Source organism: Cinclus cinclus, chromosome 3 (assembly GCF_963662255.1).
Source record: "Cinclus cinclus chromosome 3, bCinCin1.1, whole genome shotgun sequence".
Lineage (NCBI taxonomy): Eukaryota > Metazoa > Chordata > Aves > Passeriformes > Cinclidae > Cinclus > Cinclus cinclus.
Window position 1 is genome coordinate 84,876,428 of NC_085048.1, and position 19,981 is coordinate 84,896,408.

The following is a 19,981-nucleotide window of genomic DNA, read 5'->3' on the forward strand; positions in this document are numbered from 1 at the left end:
CAGGTATTTACCAAACCTGCCGGAAGTATGTGAGTGATCTTTTTGCGTCATAAAGCTGATTGGATTCAGGCTTTTTCTATATTGCTTAAACACTTCCATTTTGATACTGGTGCTAGAGGTTTCAAATTGAGCCTACACAGTAAGTAAAATTAGTAAAGGAGTTGTATTGTGCTTACATGTACATCAAAACTTCCTTTGTAATAAAGTAGATTTTAAATTTCCCATAGTTAGCATAGAGGATCCACTTTTCCTAGGGTTTTATGTAGATGATACCACTTTAGGTGGAACTACAGCTTCTCTCTTTCCATTTTGCCAAATGCTTGTTTGGGCCACTCTGGACTGAGAATCTAAAGTTGTTAATAAAACATATCTGCATGTCATTTCCACACATTTTTGAGGAGAACACAACAAGTGGTGTGTGAATTCTAAAATGATGCAGCTACTTTAGAGGCTAGATGACCAGGATTGCTGTCCCTGTGAGGTCAGGAACATCCACCCTTGTAGGGGTTTCAGGAAGTCGGGCGTCTGGTCCGATCTAACTGGTGGAACAACAAAAATCTATCTTTGCTTCTGGTCACTGAATCATTGCCAAAAGGAGCTGCAGATGGTCTTTGTCCACTGCCTCCTGCCTGGTCATTGACCTGCTCAGAGACAGGACAAGATGCTCCCCTTTCCTGACCTGTGATACTGACGGGAGCCATGTGAAGCTGCTCAAAAAAAAAAAAAAAAAAGGATTATTTTTTACTGTTTGGGAAAAGCCCCAGATACCTTGTGCCTGTCCATTTTCTCCCTCAAGTCTCTCAAAGAATGTCTGTGTTGGGATTGCTGGCCTTTTATATTTTGTGGATCAGCCTTAGTTTTGTTTAGTTTCTGGCAGGCAGGTACAACTTCACTCCCATTTTGATCTGGCCCTACATTCTTCTTTTCACCTTTTCTGGTGTGCTCATTGGGAAGTGATTGACCTTCCCATGCCCAAAAGGTTATTTTCCATGAGTCCCTTTCCTGCTGATTCCTAGATGTATTGTCTCCATGTTCTACATGTAGTAGGGATGTGGGAACTGTTGTAACCAGTGCTGACAGAGTTGTTGAAGTCAGTAGAAAAAGGCCCAGGGAATTAAAGCTGGTATTGGGTCAGCCCCCTGGTGATTGGCCCAACAAAGCCTCTCCTAACATCCTAAATTAATCAATGCCAAACTGGGAGTAGTAGCAGCTGCATTGAAGGAAACATTCAGCTTCTAGGTGATGTTTGCCATTCCAGTTTTGCCCTCATTCCTCTTTTCCCAGTTGTGGCATTGTCTTCATATATTCCTTTCTTATAGATGTGGAGACTGGGTAAGTCTCAATTCACTTGTGGTTGTGATGGGATTTGGGACCAACATGCTGGGGACCATAGCTCTCTCTTGTGTTTTTATAATTATTATTTAAATGATCTATTTAGTTCATCTGAACCTTTAATTTTGCTGCTTACTGTATGTAGGATCCACCTGGCCTTCATCCTAAATGAAAAGAAAAAAAAACAAAATGAAAACAAACCTAAGACACCTCCCTTCTCCCTGGTCTCTTATTATTTATTGGCAGGCAGCCGTCTTCTTGTGCCTGCTCCAGCAGATCTGCCCGCCATTAATTTAACATCCTCCCAGATCACATTCCTGGTGTTTGGTTGTTGCCTTTTTTTTTTTTCCTTTTTGTTGTTCCTTTTTTTCATTCTAAAACAGACTTCTGAAATGTAAGAAATCTTATTATCATGACACAAATTCATTTTCATTAGGAAGGCCAAGTCAAACATTTTAAGAGGTGGGGGGAACAATATACATTTATTTCTTATTTATTTATCATGTTTACATCTTTTTTTTTTTCTGTTCAAGACTTGGATATAATAAAGCATTAAAATACTACAATCTTTTTGTTTTAGGCTAATAATTTTTTTTGATTCCTTAAATAAAAAAAATCTGAGTTTTGTTGTTGTCTGTATAAAATGTAAAAAGAGATATGTTTTTAAAGATGCATTATCATTTCTCTGTGAACAGTAGGTGGAGTTCAGGACAAATCTCAGAATACAAGATAATAATAAAATCCCATCCTGTTTTACTTAATTGTTCTCCTCCTATCCTGTATGATTAAAGGGTTATTCCACTTCCTTGTTTGTGGTTACTTGATGTTAAAACCATATTAAAATGTGTAGGAAATAGGTATCCAATTGTTTTTGCTCAGTGAGAGGATAAACTGTTGTATATATCTTGATATACTGTGTAGTTCAAAGTAACATCAGTAATAAGGGATAGTGCATCTTTATTAGAGCGATAAGTTACTAGTGTCACTAAAGTCTGCTGTAAGATCCTCAGATACAGACGGGGCCTGGTTCTGATTCCACTCACGTGGGACAAATTGAAAGCATCAGTAGCATTTTGCTGCTGTGAAGCAGGTGTCAGTAGTGAAATGAAGTCTCAGTGACTAATAGGTGACCATGAGGGTTGTTGAAGGTTTGAGGGCACCATTATATTTTTTTTTTTCCTCAAAAGTTTTAGACCATGGGTTTTCTTTTTTTACTGTCTGTCTGCAGTGAAATAAGTTTCTGCCACAGAGGTTCTTAAAGATGACTGCTGAAGTGGGACCTTTCTTTGCTCGTAGTGATCTCGATGTCGTTCTTGCAGTCCTGGGGAATTTCAGCTCTGAGGCATTCTCTCTGGTGTTGTCTCTTTTCTGTTCTTGTTGTTTTACTGAATTACAGGCCTAAAATATTTGCACTAAAACAAAAAGCTTGTTAGAGAAAGCTTGCTGCTACTAAAGAAAGAACATATTAAAATGGTTTTGCTTTTACAATTTTAACTGAGTAGCATTTTATAGAATAAAATCAATCTAGACCGAAAAGAAAAAATGACTTTTCTTTTTTCCTCTGCACCTTCTTCCCCCTACACTCCTTTCTTTTCATCCAGTTTCTTGGTGGTATGATATTCCCCCCTTCTCTTTTGGTGCTCAGTTGTAATGATTGGCTGTATTGTTGACTATGCTGCTGAGAGTTATGACACTTGTAAATCGTTTTAATGACATTGTGGACACTTTTGTATAGCAAGAACTAACTGGAGTTCTCTCTGTTAATTGAAGTAATTAAAAAGCTCCCTTTGCCATGAACAATTAAAAGCTCGCATGTTCCTTCACTATGAACAAATGGGTTCAGCATTGCCAGGTGCCTGGTTGCAGCACAGTTCAAGGCTTCCTTCGTAAGAGCAGCTGCAATCCTGACAGATGTTACCTGCAACAATGGTAGATGGGGCAGAGGCTAGCAGAGCAGCCCTCCTGGGCTAAAAGGCAAACAAAGCACTAGTCCTTTCATCTTGGCTTCAAAAAAGAAAGGGATAGAGGTAGAAAATGTGTGCTGACTTCTTTTGTTGTTTGTTTGTTTTAAATCTCCTCAACCAGAAGGAGTCAAAGCTTCTGCTCTGAAAGCTTGGGGTGGGGAACATGGTTGCTTCACTGGCAGCAAGCAGGAGGTTAAGATGGAATTCCCTTGCTTGCCTGGGGAAAGCTCCAGCCTCTGGAGTGGAAGGAACTCAAATACATCAGGTAGGAGGGGAGGATGTCGTATTCGAGTACAAAATGAGACATTGGTGGGGAGGAGATAGGTGAATCATGGCCTGCCAAGCTGGCACCAGACCAAGCTTCTCCTTACTCATGGACTTCCTTAGGAGTAATGTCTGCTCTGGTTTCCTGCTGGTCCCTGTCCCTTGGGTTTTTTTTTTACCCTCTTTTTTACTTTTTTTTTTTTAACCCTGTGTTCTCACAGTTCTATGGGGAAGGAGATGAGAGATGTAGGATTAAGTTATAAGGCGTATGGAAACTATTTGTCAAGTTATAGGGAATGCTGGAGGCATCAGTCACCAGAAGAGGGAATACACGCACATGCCTGTGTGAAATGAGCTCAGCTTTCAGGAATCCATACTGTAGGAAAGTTGACATGAAATCAGCGTAGGAGGGTTTGAGCTTTAGAACAGGACCCAGCCCTAGGGTTCTCTGCAGGGTCAAAGATGACAAAGGGGTAAGAGAAAGCCTATGGGAAGCTTTTTCTAAATGCACTTGTCCTAAAGGAAAAAGTAGATATTCTGGGGGACATGGCAACTACAAGCAAATATGCCAAAGGAGCATCATCTCTTAATATCCATCTCCACAGGGCCTGGGGCAGGGGGGAGTCCCCATTTGATCTCCTACTGCATGCAAGCCTTCTCCAACAGGAGTGCTTCCAGGATTTCCTGCCTCTCGAAGGACTTCCCCATTACGCTGCTGCACAGAGGCATCCAGCCTCAATTTTGTCAAACCAGCTCCTTTGGCAGTGTATGCCTCCTCCGCCTCCTCCCAAAAAAAGGCTAACAGGAGGATATGTTCTTGCTCCCTAAGCTCCTGTTTGCTGACAGTGCCCTTCAGAAAGGCTTAATGTTGCTTGACTGAAAATGCTGCTTGTGAGGCCCGGCCTCTCGCCTGATTTTCTCCCAGCAGTGGCTGGCTGCGACTGCCTTTGATCACCATTAGCTGTGGACCCCGGAAGGTCCACAGCACTTACTGTAACTTGAAGGATGAAATTGCACAGCAGAGCAAACTCTTTTCCACCAGTCTTCTAGCTGTGGGAGGCCAAATTCTACCACACTGACATAGAAATTATGTTTTTCCCAACATCCTCATCTTGGTTTAGATCACTTTACATAGGGAATTTCCCCTCCTTCTGAAACAGGCTCATCCTCTCCCTCTACCCTGCAATGCCCTAACCCTGTGTTGAGAGGGAGTGATCTGTATCTTACCACAGGGTGGGCAGAGTTGTACTGGAAGAGAGATCACCCATTCCTTTTGCAGGAAAGCTTGTGAGGGACATCTGCATCAAAAACTCTTCCATCAGGATCAGCATACATCCCAATGATATCTTTAGTGCATACAAGAATGAAAAGAGGTTCTTCGTTCTCTTTTGCCTTTCCTCTTCCCAGAATGTGAGACTCATCTCTGGAGTTCTCCTTGTGGTCATATTTCTCATTGACTGAAGCACTGGTTTCTCTCTCCAAGCAGCATGTGTGGGTAGCCTGGTCTTCTTACACAGAGTGGAGACCCCACTTGGACCAGAGCTTTTGTGGCAAGAGAAAGCCTAGAGGAGTTTCCTGAATATATCATACCAGAGGATCTCAAGTTGTCAGATTAAGGCTTTTGATGATTTTTTTTTCTTTTTTTTCACTTTTAAAATTCTGTCTAGAACCTGCAGGAGCAGCTATGGGAACACTGCAGAAATTCTGCAGCCAATGGAAAGAATAAGCGTGTGTTAAATCTGAAGAAAGCTTAATGGCAAGCAGAGTTGGAGTGGGAGTGTGGGGGAAAGGAGGGCATCCAGAATACTGGTTTGAAGTGATGTTTCCACTGCCATGTGGGAAGGATGTGACAGAGAAAAGCTGTGACATGGTTATTGCATCAGATACCCCAAAGTGGAAAAAATTATGCATTAAAAAAAACCCCAAAAACAACCAAACCACTACACTATATGCTCCTATTCTATTGATGTCTCTATGTCCTGAAATTTTATATCATCATAACAAGTGTTTTCTGCTCAGTCTCACATGGCACTAGTGAGGCCCCCATTCAGCCATTCCTGGCCAGTGTCAGGACAATCAACAGTGCAGATGGATTATCAGATGGGTGGAAGTTGCTGGCACTCTCATAGGGCTGAGGTTTAAACGAAAGCTTTCCATGGGTGTTCCTGTGTAGTGAGATCAGAGCACCTCAGGAAGATATTCCTTGATGAAGACAGGACAGGACTGGAAGGAGAGGCCAAGACAGCTGGGAATATTTGGCTGTGAGAAAAGAAGTCTAAGGGAGGATCTTACCAAAGTGTGTCAATACCTGATTGGGGTAGGGAGCAAAGGAGATGCAGTTAGTTTTCCCAGTAGTACCAAGTGACAGGATGAGAGGCAATGGTCACAATTCGTAACAGAGGACATGAGAGTAACTTTTTCACTGTGAAGGTGGTCAAACACTGACATACCTTGACCAGGGAAGTTTGTGGAGTCTCCATCCTTGGAGACATTCAAAACTAGACTGGACATGGCTGTCAGCAATCTGCTCCAACTGATCCTGCTTGAGCAAAAGGGTGGACTGGACACTGTCTTGTGATGCCTTCCAGCCTCAACCGTTCTGTGTTTCTGCTTTTAATTCCACATAGTCCTGAACGAACATCTTGTGAGTGTATTTCTTTCCCCCCTTGCAGTGCTATCTCATCTGAACCCCAGAATTCCTCTGTACTAAATATCAGCCTTTTGATGCTGGCTGTGCAAGGTCAAACAGATAAGGACTAAGCTGGGAGGAGGCTATCATGGCAGACAAGAATGTAAACTGTTCAGCTTGTTGTAGTGTGAGTCTCAGATTTCCTTTTTAATTTTGCATGCTCCATTCCACAGACTAGTGTGGAGGAAGAGAGGGAGACAGGCCTTACATGGTTGTGATCTAGATCCTACATCCCACAGATGACTCTCTGCAAGTCCACAGGCAGTGCCAGGAACTGTTGCCTATTTGCCTTTTGCAGGCTCTCCTAGTCTTTTTCCCCTCTCAGACAAAAGTAATTTTTCAAGTTCCCTGGAAGGATAAATAAGAATCTACGGCTGATGATCCTAGGTGAGCTCATGGGTCAGGCATAATCCATTAATTGAGCAAAGAGTTCCCTCTGGCCCCCTGCCCCATTTCTGTAATCCTGGTTGGGGACCCCAGACTCAGGCAAATTCATCAGTGGCTCCTAATGATGACACACACTCCTGCTGGTGATTACCGATGTGAACCACCACAGCAGGGGATGCTGAGTCTGGGCAAAGGGAGGAAATAGGTCACTTCTTTTCCTTGGGTAGCTCAAGCTATTCAAGCACTGGATGCTCTAACTCACTAATTCCTGTTTGAAGTGCTTACATCATATTACTGCTCTGAAATGTACTTCGATTTAGTTTTGAAACTGTTTGTTTCGTGTTAATGAGGGTAGAGCAACAGACACCAGCCTGTGGGCTTTAAAGGCCCACATGCCAGAGGCCCATGAATAATCTAGGGGAAAGGTGAGCTCATGAGCCCTCCACATGTAAGACTGCCCTGCAGTCTAGCGAGGCACAGACCTGCTCTGACCCCTCAAAGCCAGAGCTTCAGGCAGGCCATCAGGACCAGCAAGGAGCAGCACCACAGCCTCATGCCTCAGGAATTGGTTGCCACAGCCTTTGTACTAGGCTGATGTTGACTTTAAAGGCTGCAACCCTTCACTCCTCCCTGGCTGCTACAGGTCACAGGGGTGATGGGAGACGTTGGCTGCCTTTTGTAGTGCCAATTGAACACCGTGTTTGTGAGCCACAGGGACTGTGATTAAATCTCTGCTCTGAGCAGTGTTCTGAGGCCATACTGGTATCTAATTACATTCTCAGCTTCTGGCAGCTGAGGAAATGAAGATCTGCCTGTGACATTGCCTGTGGTAAAAGGGAGGGAATAGGAAAGGAGAGTGATGCCTTAAAAACATCAGCTTCAGGTGCTTCCCTTGACCTTGGGTGTCCTCTTCTGTCAGCACCTGCAGCTGGGATGGGTGCACATCCTAGAGTGATGATCATCCTCCCCCTGTCCTTGTTATCCTGGTGGAGATGAGGGGTTTGCTGGAACTGCAGTCACCTGTGGCCAGGCTGTTCCCAGGCTACAAGCAGCAAGGCTGTCCTGTGGTGGCGCGAAGCAGGAGCTATATAGTGAAGGTCTTGGCATCTCTAGGTCCTCCATGATGTACCTGGCTAGAGGAGGTCCCTGAGTGCATAGGGCCGCCTGTCCTAGAAGACTGAAGGGCCTCCTGACAGTATGGCTGGCTGCCTTAGTAGGGTAGGTCTATCTTCCACCCCTGGTGACTATCTGGTTCCAATTCTGGTTTTCTTTTCCCACATGGCTACAACTCTTATTTTTTTTTTTTTTTTGTGCAGCTCTTGCTATTTCTCTGTTCCCCAGAACCAGTGGCAGCTTCATAGGCACGTTTCTGGTGGCAAGGAGGGAGCTATACTGTTTCTACTGTGGGGCTGTACAAAGGCTAAATCCTGTGACCCAGTGCCATGGGGAAGAAAGTCATTTCTAATCCCTACCATATAGCGGCTCCGCCTGCCCAGCAGGATCAATGGCGCCATCTCAGCCCCATTATGTTGACTCTGAATCAGCAAGGAACGCCTGCTTAGGAGCCGGGAGGACTCCTCCCTTTGTGGGGTACTGTGGGGTGCCTGTGGGGCAGCCAGGGCTCCTTTCCTACCCCCTGATTTTGGAAGAGGTGATGAAGTGGCTGCTTATGCCCGGATCCTGGAGCAGGAGGGGTAGGGCAGAGACCCTGCCAGGATGTGTGCCAGGATATGTGCCAGGCTCGCCAGCCCAGGAGCATGGGGCGAGCACGGGAGCTGCGCACCCTCCCGGCTGAGGCCAACCAGTTCTTCTGGCAGGTAGAGGCAGGGGTGGATCTTGGAGCCATTTCCAGAGAGCAGGCGGGCGCTGGGAAAAGCAGGGAGCAGCTGCCTCTTTGCCCCCACGTTCACACAACGCTGGGAATCCAGGATTTAAGGAAAGGGTCGCCCATTTGTCCCTGTGCTGCTTGCGAAAACAAAGGGCGACGGCCCGGCTTTTCAGACTATACCATTTAAGGAGTTCCCTAGCTTAGTGAACCTCGGCTGACCTCAGGGTATACCGAGTTTCCAGCTCAGCAGAGCAGCGTTTTAGCCGAAAGCACGCAGCCCAAAACTTCCCTCCCTGCATCTGGGGAAGGGGGGCTGCTGGAGCATGGGCAGCTAATGACAGCGCACAGAAATAAAGGTGATGTTGCATCCTGACTCTCGGACCTAGCTGGATCTCTTCCTAGGAAGGATGTTACAGTCCGACAGGATCAGCTTGAATGCGGAGCAGCTTCAGCAGCTTTTGGCAGGCCCTGGGTCAAGGAGGATGGGAGGGTGCCAGGCCCACAGCGCCACTGGGTGCTGCGTGTTGGGGCGCAGGAGCAGCACCCGAGCCATGCAATGTTTACAAAGGTGAAAAACATTAATAATATGCAATGTGCTCCTCCTGTTGTTTCAATAAGATCAAGGTGTGTACAGGAGAGAAAATGTGCATATATACATGCGCTCGCACACACATTCGCCGCGCCTGGTGCGGGATATCGCTCGGCGCACGATTATTCCAGCCAGGCTCCAGTCAATACTGACAAATACAGTATACGTCCCGTCTTGCCCACTGAGGGAGCTGTGGCAGGCTCAGTGCTTTCCTCCCTCTTGTGAAAGACCTGGGGTGTTTTCAGCAGTGTGGGGATCTTGGGTCCCGATCGCCTCGGGTCCCAACAGTGCATGGTCTTGCTGCTGCACTGAGAGAATTGGGGGGGAGCGACTCCCAGCTGGGCGCCTTCCTCACCGCCAATTCACCCCTCCGTGCTCTGCCCTCTCGGAGTGCTGCAGGAGACAGGGGTTCAGGGTAAGAAGGGAGGGGGGGGGGGGAAGAAAAGAAGAAAAAGAAAAAAATATAGCATGTGAGATCATATAATTAAAGATGGTATCAGAATGTCTAATTAGGATGACTGAGAGAACTTGGCTGGGAGACGCAGCCAAGAGCTGAGTTAGTGTGTTTGCCAGTCCAAAGCTCCTTAACAGTAATTAATCCTTAAATGTCCAATTGTTCAGAGTTCAAGGAAACACCTCCTACTACTGTACTTTGTGTTCCTGTTAAGCAAGGAGACACAGCAGGGCGTGTGCCCTTATTCTGTAAGAGCGACACGCCTAGGGGTGTTGTTAGGAACTAGACCGAAGGTTGAGTATAATTATTAACTACCTAAGAGTTCCCAGCATTGCACAATTACCCAAGCCGCCTTGCAGCTGTGCACTCGCCCTGTTTGGGTTTTTCATTGTTTTTTTTTTTTTCTTTCTTTTTTAAAATAGAAATGCTGAGCTTTAGGAGTGATATGACAAATCCTATTCAGGTGTCTGTCATCTGCTCCCCTTCCAGTGTCCATCGTGCCACTGAGTTGGGATGTGGTAGTGGAGGGGAAAGAGGGCAGCACATATACTTAAATACATACTGTACGCCAGTCTGTGCCCCTCGCTGAAACTCACAGGCTTATTTACATCATTTGCAAATTTGACCCAGAGATTTTCCCTTTGTTTTGATGCTGTCAATGACTCTTGCATTAACATAAAAGCATTGCCTATTTACTCTAGGGGTTTTCATTCTGTTTGCATTTTTGAGGTGAGTTGTTGAAACCCACGACTGGGTTTCTTCCCTTTGCTGGTTATTAAGTGAGGGGAAAACCTGGAGGAAAGAGACGTAGGTTTGACACGGAACTGATCTGTTTGTCCTGATACAGGGCTTCTGCCCTTGTCGGGCCCTGACTGAGGCGGTCGGTGGGATGTTGAGAAAGGGTGCTGAGGTGTGGGCAGCTGGTTCTGCCGCAGCAGGCAGGTGGGTTTGAGGAGCAGAGGCGCTGCTGTTCGAGGTTTTCAGGAAAGCCCAGCTCAGCAGCGGCATCACAGCTCGCTGACAGACAGGAGGGGAGATGTGTCATTTCCTCAGGTGCATCATCATCTTTTAAGTCATGTTTCTATGTTTTTATTCTCTCCCATTTTTTTTTTTTTTTTTAATTGACCCTTTCTGGTGGGCGTGGTGAGGGCCCAGCTGGGAGCCGGCCGGCCAAAGTCGCTTCTGCAGGGGATCATTAACTCGGGCGTCAGCCAAGGCCGTTTAGTGTTTATAAAACGCAGACAATTAAACACAGTCGCAGCCGTGCAATGCTATAATTGGAAAGCAGACTGGGACGATGTCCACCAAGAGGGACCGGCTCCGCGGCACCGAGGAGGGATGGGCAGGGCTGTGCTGTCCTGCCAGCCCAGCCAGACTCGGACAGGGCCGCTCCGTGCAAACGCCCAGCCGGGAGGGTCCCGGCCCTGCCGAGCCTACATGCTGTGGATGGGAGACAAAGGCCTGGGAGGGAAACGGGGAAAATGAAGGGACTTGCCCGAGGCTAGCTGACAGCCAGGAGCTGGCTGGGTGCCCGCCTGGCTCCCAGGGCACACGGTGCGCTGTGTCCCTGTGGGTCCATGGTAGGGATAATAGCATTGCTTCTACGGGCCCTTCCCTTGCCGGGCCGCCGTGTGGGGAGGGTGAAGGGACTGGTGGCTGCCCCCTCGGGACTTGGAAATAGCCATTAACTGAGCCATGGGCTCCAGGCTGGCTTCAGGGTCACAGTCAGTGGGGAGTGGGATGGTTGGGGCTGTTCCCAGATAATGCAGTATTCCTACAACCAGTCTCCACCCTTAGCCGGTCTGGTGCCCCAGCACCAAATGCCGCTGTTGGTTGTTCCCCATCAGGGGCTGAATGGCCACAGGGAGCTGCATCAGGCAGCTGTTGAACTCACTCTCCAAGTCTTCTGTGAAGACTGGCAAGTGAGGAAGATGCTGAGTACTGGATTGGGATCACCATAGCCCTGCTCCAAGCTCTGCAACTGACTCACTGTTTCACCATGAGCGCATCACTTCACCTTTTTGTGACTCAGAATTTTCATCTATCAATTAGGGATTTATGAGGTTTAATTAAGGTCTGTGAAGTCCTTTGAGATCCTCACTTGAAAGATGCTGTGCAGGCATAAAGTGCTGTACGCAATGAAGAAAACAAGAGAAATTAAAAGCTCCAGACGAGAGAGAAGAGAGGGCAAGTTTCCCACTGCTTGGTCTCCCAATTACATGCTCCTTGTTAGGATGGCAACCTCACTTTAACCTGTGGACAAACGAACTTGTTCACCCCTTCTTGCAGCAGACAGGCGATGACGTGCAGCAGTGTCTTACTCATTGGTTAGCCTTCAGTCATCTTTCCAGAAGTATGAGCAAACAGGGAAGGGGGAAGGGAGCAAGGGCGGGTGAGGAGTATGAATTCCAGAGAAAAGGGAAGTATCAGAAAGCAAGCTAGGATGTGCAAGGGCCTTTATCACTACTGCTGAGATCTAGCTTTGCACAGTAACAAACAGGAACAGATTTCATCTGTCCCTAGAGGTACGTGCCCTGAAGCAGGGAAGAGCTGAAGAATTACAGCAGAGAGGAAGCAAAGGAGTCTTCTTATGCAAGGCATCTCTTTCAGTGTCAGAGAGGAGATAGATTCAAGGAGTTTGAGGGGAGCCTTTGAGCTTAACTAAATGAAAAGTTGTTTTATCTATGCTTTTTAAGGTAAAGGCCTTGTTTGCAGAAACCATGGAACACACACTCTGAAACTTGTGCTTAAATGTAGGCGTAGGCTTAAGGCTTTGCTGAGTGGGGACATGCCCAAATTTATATAGGTGCTTGGTGGAAACCAGGTTTAAGGGCTGGGAATCTTACAGCAGTGATATTAGCAGGACCTCGGAGGTCCCCAGGAGCCACAGAAAGCAGTAATGTGTGAACAGCCTTGCTATATTATTAATAGTATAATAGAAAGGCCTGGGGGAGGAATGGGCAAAAAACAAGCTCAATCTCCAGTCTTTACTGTCTTTATTTTCTCCTTTGCTTGCAGTACAAACAACCCTGTGGAAGCAGGCTCCAGTAGGTGGGGTCTGTGTATGCACTCGTGGGTGTGCCGCTTTGTTGTGTTAAAAGGACCATTCCTCACCTGAAAGCAAGTTTCCACGTTGTCACTGACAGTCACATCAAAACTCGTGACCCCTCCCGTCCCCCACCTGCATACCTTCCCTCTTATGTAAGAAAAACAGAGATGCCTGCTGAGATGAAACCCAGACTAATCCCAGGTTTGGTGTCTGCCTTTGTTCCACACTGGTCTGGGGCACCTCTGCCTATCTTTCTTCTGAGCCGCCACGGAAAACAGATGCATGGTTATTGCTGCTGGCTGGAACAGCCCCTTGAGATCAGAGCAGCCATCCTCACTCTTCTCTTTTTCTCCCTAGAAAACATCCCCTAGCACATCCAGCTTTCCTTAAAGTTCCTTAAGCATTCTGTTGGGCTGGCTGGTCTGCTCTAACTCTGTCTTTCTGAAACTGCTAGTGCCCCAAATTTGGCAGAAAGCTTAGCATTACTGAGCACTCTTTTGGAGTAAAACAGACTTATGACTTTCTGTGGCATACTTATGACCCTCCATTAATATATCCCGAAAGAAATGTTTTTTGTTGCAACTGCAGTATACTGTTGAGTCATTGTATGATCCACTCTTAATTCCTCCAGATCCTTTTGTGTAGTACTGCTGCTTAACCAATTATTCCAAATCATCCATTTGTGCACTTAATTTCTCCTTCCCAATCATAGTAGTTTGCTGTGTTTTTATTGAATTTTATCCAGTTCATTCTGAGCAGTTTTTGCAATTTATTGAGATCACTTGAAATAATACCGCGCACATTAATTGTTCAGAAAATCCTATGGACAGGCCCATGCCTGCACCCATAGCTGGTTCCAGCCTTTCCATCTTAAAAACAAAGGCCTCTAGCACTTGATGGCATTCTTGCAATATTCTGCTGAAATGTCAGGATGAAGCCTGGCAGAGCTGTGAATTTTGGAAGGCTCTTTCAATGGAAATATGGGATAAGAGCATCTGTTCAGCTGGCAGTGGCTTTTGGTCTCTGATCATCTAGTGTTGGTTTGAATCACTGTTATTTTCTGTATTATTTCTGGTCTTCAAAGCACGCAGTCACTGAAAATACGCAAGCTTGGAATTGGCTTCTGACTGAGAGGGAGGATGTGATGGTATACCTGGACAAACGCAGGTGACATCAATAATTCCCTGGCCTGGACTTCTCATCCTAAGGACTGGAGGTACAGCTCCACGGCCGTGACATTTCCCCCCCACTCTCGGGCGAAGGGTCAGGATACTCCTTGTGTTCAGGAGTGAAAATATAGGAATTTGGTGTCCTCTGGTGGCAGCTGTGAGAGCTACAGCTGGCTAAAGCAGGCGTGGCCTTCCACACGCGGTTTGTCACTCAGGCCAACTGGCCATGTGCTCCAGCCAGAGCACTGATACCTCTTTCTGCCCTGCACTGTAAATATTTCTAGTCCAGTCCGGCTTCTGTAGTTTCTGTGTGCTCACCCCTCCTATTTATTTTATGCCCATACTTACTTCCCTTTCTGGAATGCTGAGCTCTGTGTGACTTTGGGTTTAAGATTGACTCGATGGTATTTGCTGATCTCCTGTGATTTCTTTGCCTCACAAAAGGAAATTTAGTTTCTTTAAGCACCTCTTCACAGTTACAGAAGGCTTCAGCTGCTTGCCCTTGCACGGTCCCTTAGTAAAATAAGTGAGTCTGTGTCCAAAGGCCTTTCAGCCCACTTCTCTTAAGCACTGGATATATTACCCATAGGCTTGGTTCAGTGCAGTTCCACTCGTTGGATGGAAGAACTGGTGAGCAAGAAGACACAGAGCACCTGGACAGCCCATGTTTGGCTCTCTTAGCCATAAAGCAGGTGAGAGCAGATCAGAGCATTGCATAGGTGGTGAACACTAGGATGGGAGGACGTGTTTGCCACAGTTTGTGTTGTGTGAAGGGAGCACACCAAGCCACATCCTTCTGGCTCCAGGAGCTTCTACTACTAATGGATGAAAACTGAGCAACCCTGAGGGTTGTGGAGTGTAAAAGTCTCTAAAGAGTTTGGTGCAAATGCAGCCCCAAAAGTCAAACAGTCACATCCCATAGGAGGAAAAGCAGCCTTACCTTCTCTCCCCCTCTCAATCACTGTGCTGCCACTTGATAGTCTTCTCTTTTTCAAGAGCAGCACAAGTATTAATGATGCAAAAAGAATATAGCACATTGCTGGCTCACTGAGGTCAAAGGAATATGATTTTTGACGCTGAGTAAAGATAGGCTGAGAAACAAACTTCTGCGAGGGAGTTAGGTAAACAGAGGATTTTAGGATGTGCATAGATGGACTAGCAAGTCTGGGACACTGTGGCACCTAGACAGGTTGACCCCACAGGGTGTATATGTTGCACATTAATGTGAGAAGAGCTTCAGAGAGCACAGGAGAGTCAGGAGCTTCCCACACAGGCTGCTGCAATTGCAGCTCTGGCTTAAAACAGAGCCCCTTTGTGGCGTGAATACAAACAGCCAAAAGCTGGCACTGGTTTGGGAATTTTATAGCTTAATGGAAAAGATTGGGAGAAAGGGAATACTCATGTTTTCATTTTAAAGAGAACCACAGTGCTTTGAGACTCCTTCAATTCATAGTGGTGTTTATTTAGGTGCCTGATTTCCATGCAAATCTTTGAGAATTAGGTACTTTGCATGTGAGCATCAACGAACTCACCCAGGGACACGGGAAGGGAGCACATATTTTCTGGTGCCTGCCACTGAATGCCATCACTGTCTATCAGAGGCAGGCAGACTACTTCCCTTTTCTATCTGCCTTCCTGCCAGCACTGCTTTCTCAAGGCTGTGGTAGTGCTCGTGAACCCTTTCAAGTCTGTGGCTGTAAACAGGGCTCCCCAGAAATGGGCTTTATCTCCTCATTTGATAACCAAGGGGCCAACTGAGGAGGCCACAGGAAGTATCTGGTCCCCAGCTTCTTGCTGCTTAGAGACTCAAACTAATCATCACAATACAGAAAAGTCAGTAGAAAGAGTCTTCAGCAGAGGATCTTTAAATCTTGGCTTCTGCTGTTCTCTGGCTGTTCAGAGTCCTCAGCAGCCTTGCAGCTATCAGGTTTCAGGAGCTCCTGCCCCAGGGATTTCAGCCTGTGGCATGATCTGCAGCTTGCCTGCATCAGGCCCAGAAGCTGCTAGAATAGGCAGTGAGAAGCAGTTCCAGCTTTTGCTGCGAAGGGCACACCATGTTTTTTGTGACAGACGACAGGGATTGAGGGAGGGACCTGTGGCAGATACACAAGCTGCAAAGGCAGGCTGGACACCACCAGCCTCTCAGCAGCACCGAGCAGTCTGTGGAGATGGACTTTAGGCTGTACTTTGGTGCCAGCCACAGATGATTGGCTAAAGGGCTTGAGCCCTCAGCAAGCAATCAAACAAACTATGTGGGAGGTTGTGCTCTACTTAAGGCACAAGGAAGAAATTTCAAGTTTCATTCAATTATTAACATTGGATCAGAGTTTTTGTTGTTATGTTGCTGCCTTCAGCTACTAGTAGGTGCTTGCAGGAGAACACTGCTTCATGGCTCATCCAAAATGGGTCTAATTGCAGTGGTAACCTTGCTTATTTATATACTTACTGCCACAGCTTAGGTCTCTATAGCAGCTATGCAGATCCTAACTATAGAAGTCAAGAGTCCAACCATGTGCTGAGCTTGGAAAAATTTAGGGAAGTGTGTTAGAGGCCTTGTGGTTGCACTATTTTTTAACAAGATTTCTTTTTAAAGCCATTTTAGAAATTATTTAAATCCTTCTTGCCTGCAACTCCAAAAGCCCGAGTTTTTTAAAGGAATGCACTAAGCCTTTTGCCCAGTGTCAGTAATCTGACCATCCACAGGCTGGTACTTTCCAGTTCCGCGTTGATGTGCGTGTTCTTCCTTTCCCTGGAGGATTTGCAGTCCCTCCAGCAGGTGGTAGCAGCTTCCTTCGATCTGTGCAGCTCTCCTGCCGCCAGATGATTCATGTCCCTGGCTGCCCCTGGCCTTACTTGATCTCCTCACCCTCTGCTGCATGTCTGAGCTCCCCTGTGGAGGAAGATCTTCTGTTTAGGTCCAGAGTGTGCACTAAATTTACCAGCAGTGTGAGTCACAGCAAGAGGAGGCAGTGGCACAACATCACAAGGACACATGACATGTCTTGTTGTTGTATATGATTTATTCTTAACGTTCTTGTAGCAATGTCATGTCACAGATGGATGCCTCATAGATGGAGTAATTCAGGGATATACTTCCTAAGTACAAAATTCAAGATCTAATGTCTTGTCAAGGCAGTAGGATTAGCTGAAGCAGTGACAGGTTGCAGATAGAGCCTATCTTCAAATGAAATGGAAACTCGCTCTGCTTTGTATTTTCACAAGAAGTCCTCTGCTCTGCCAGTGTCATGTGATAGCTTTGTGGATGCAATTACATTATCCACTGATATATGGGCTCAGCTTATTGGCAACTGAATAAGCCACCTCCCTATCTTACTCAGTACAAGCACAAACATCTTGGGTTTAATTATGAGTGGTTGAGTGCTGTGGAGATTTTTTGGCCTGCTTTTATTGTTGGGGTTTTTCTTCTTTTAATATGCAGCCATACCTTCATTATTTGTGTTTTATAACAGTGGTCTTATAGGCAAAGACTTAGGTTGAAAGAGTTTTTGGGTTTTGGTGTTCTGTATAGATAGAAGAAATGCCAGAAAAAGCTCTCTTTAACAGAGGAGGTAAGGAAAAAAACTTAAAGATGAGCTAAAAACAATCCCATGGTTTTCCCAGCTATGGTTGCCCTAAGAGGTATGAAAAGCAAAGCTTTAGGTATATTATAAGTTACCTAAAAATGTAGCAATGAACCAGAGAGTTTGGCTAATATGCTTTACTACCTGTGTTTGGGCATCTGTTTGGATGTTGCTGGCTTTAAAACTGTAACTGGGACTTGACTATTTTTGTGGTGTTTTGTACTGTTTGGTGTAGACTTGTGAAGCAGGTCCTTTGCTCGAGAACATGCCAAGGCACAAAACTTCTGCTTTTCACCACCAAATCCCACGCAGAGCTCTTCTGTGCCAGTTGTGTTATGAACCCTCTCCATCCAGGGCAAGTGACAAGAAGACTCACACAGTTCAGGCAGGGTTAACTTCCAGGCCTAGCTAACTCCTTGTCCCACTTGAACAGCAGCAAGTGTTCTGTGTTGATCATTAGGTAATCAGCTACATGGATGCAGTTCCCTAGGGTTTTCCTAAATACCATCAGCTGAGGGTTGGTCTAAGGTTTGGAACTCTCCTTGCCTTCTGTAGCTGCACCTAGCTTTGCCCTTGCAGTAATGTAAAAGCTTTAATTTGTCTCTGACACCTTCTATATCTAATAGAAAATTCTCTCTTCTCCCTTTTGCGAACTTTTTTTGATCTTTGCTGCCGCTTGTTATTTGCTTTTCAGTCTAGGAGCTATTTTGATGCTTTGGTGGTGGGAAGGAGTGTTTACAAGAGATTTACAAGCCTTGAAGTTAATGTTGTTTTGCTTCTGGAGCATGTCAGTGTTTAAAGGCTAAACTTAGTCTTGGATCTGTGCTTTATGGCAAATGAATGAATTAATGCTACCTTCCTTTTCATGTTTTGCTTGGTGTACAATGAAGAAGAGGCTTTCTGGGATTTTAAACACTTTGAGGTCTTCAAGAAGTCTGGTTCTCAGACTTTTGATAGTGAGAGCTTTCCCTTGAGCAGTGAAGCAGCCGCAAACCCTTGTATGCAATGACTTAACCCACCAAAAGTAACTCTCATCCATGCTGAGACTCTGCAATGCCACCTTGACTGAGAGGTGATGAGGTTCTGACAAGCCTCACTTGACCTCCCTCATTCTGACCAAGTGCTTGGGAGTTCCACTGCAGCTCAGCCCAGACAGGGCTTGCTGGTATGGTGCTGCACCCTGACAGTAAGTAAGATTTTAACTTTTCATTCATTACCTTACTGGTTAAAGGGGTTTGGGTGTCAAACTATTCCAGGTATAAGACCCCCAAGCAGAATGAACTCATCCCTTTCAGTCTGGAGCATGCAGCTGTGTCTGAGATGAGCAGCCCCTTGTGCTGGTGTGTTTTTGCTGAGTTGAGGGTGGAGATTCAGGGGGCGGAGGAATGCTTTCTCCTGTCTGTGTACATTTCTCCTTGCATGTTGCCATGAACAATAGCTGTTCATGTTCAGAATTAATATAGCAGTCCTGGTTTTTGAAAAGTGAAATGAGCACAAGATCTACCTCCAATGTGCTCCTTCAAAAAATGTCAAGTTTCTGTCATGAAACAACAGAAAGCCAAAATAAACAAAAACCCCTTTGAAGGAAGGGTTATACTGCCTGAGTTGTGTATGTTAGTGGTTTATTTAAACATTTAAGGCTCTTTACTTAAGCAGACTCCCATTATTCATGTAGGAGCTCTCTCTGGGTGTCCGTGGGCTCAGAAGAGAACCAAAGGTCACCCTGCTGTTTCATGTGAGGGCAGCAGGCTGCTCTTCAGAGGTCAAACCCTGATTCTGTAGTTGAGGAATAGTGGTAGTCTCACTGGGGAGTGTGTATCACAGTCTAGCTGGCATTTCTGCACACTCTTTGACTCTGCAGAAGTGACTGTGCTACTGTAGTAATGTCCCAGCAAGGGGCTTGGAGACCTGTGCAGTGTGAGGGCAGAGTTACTGATCCCGCTTGTCTGGCACTGTTCTGTCTGGGCAAATACCGGTGAGGCACAACCCAGTGAAGGAAGATCTGCCAGAAGAGGAACTAGTGGAAGAGGAAACAGGCACAGCATGAGTCTGGTTGAAGGCAAGAACGGAGCACAGGTAGGGTAGGAGACAAAGAAGAGCACAACCTTCCTCTTTGGATAGGTGTGGCTGCTACATAGGCTTCAGTTGCCTCAGGAGCAGAGGCTCCTTCCCTGCCTGGCAGAGCCAGGCTAGTGGCAAACTAATGTGTTATGTATTGCCTGGAAGAGCCTTGACCCCTGCTGGAAGCTGACTCATGTGATCTGGGTCCCTTAGAATTGCTGAGAATTCCCCTGAAAAATGGCCAGCTCTGTCTGAACAAGTAGAGAAACTGTGCCCCTTCTTTTGACCCTTGGATGGGCAATGAAATGAGATATCATCGTCACTTTGCTTTCCAAAGGTAGAAGCTAATGAGTTTTATGGCTGCTGAGTTATCAACTTTTAAGATATAAAGGAGAAAAAGGAAAAGAATTTCTTTCTTTTCAGCCTTAACAACTAACACACAGCACTCCAGGATTATCAGCTCACAGAGGTGGTTACCATGAAGCTATTGTTAGGTATGCTGTTCCTTTGGTTGCTGTCCTCAGAAGGTAAGTTTTGGAAAGCCCTTTGAAAATTTGCATTGCACACTATTTGGTAACCTCTATTTTTAGTTGTCTCAAGGTGGGTGTATAGCA

The 19,981-nt window shown here is 46.0% G+C and overlaps 1 protein-coding gene across 1 annotated transcript in view; it reads left to right on the forward strand.

Annotated features, from left to right (window-relative positions):
* Positions 1-19,842: 19,842 nt before the first annotated feature.
* The window catches only part of PLB1 (phospholipase B1), a 75,735-nt gene continuing 75,596 nt past the window's right edge, over positions 19,843-19,981 (forward strand). The window contains exon 1 of the mRNA XM_062489235.1: positions 19,843-19,894. Coding sequence (XP_062345219.1) covers positions 19,846-19,894 — 49 coding nt within the window. The 5' untranslated portion in view covers positions 19,843-19,845. The remainder of the gene's footprint in view (positions 19,895-19,981) is intronic.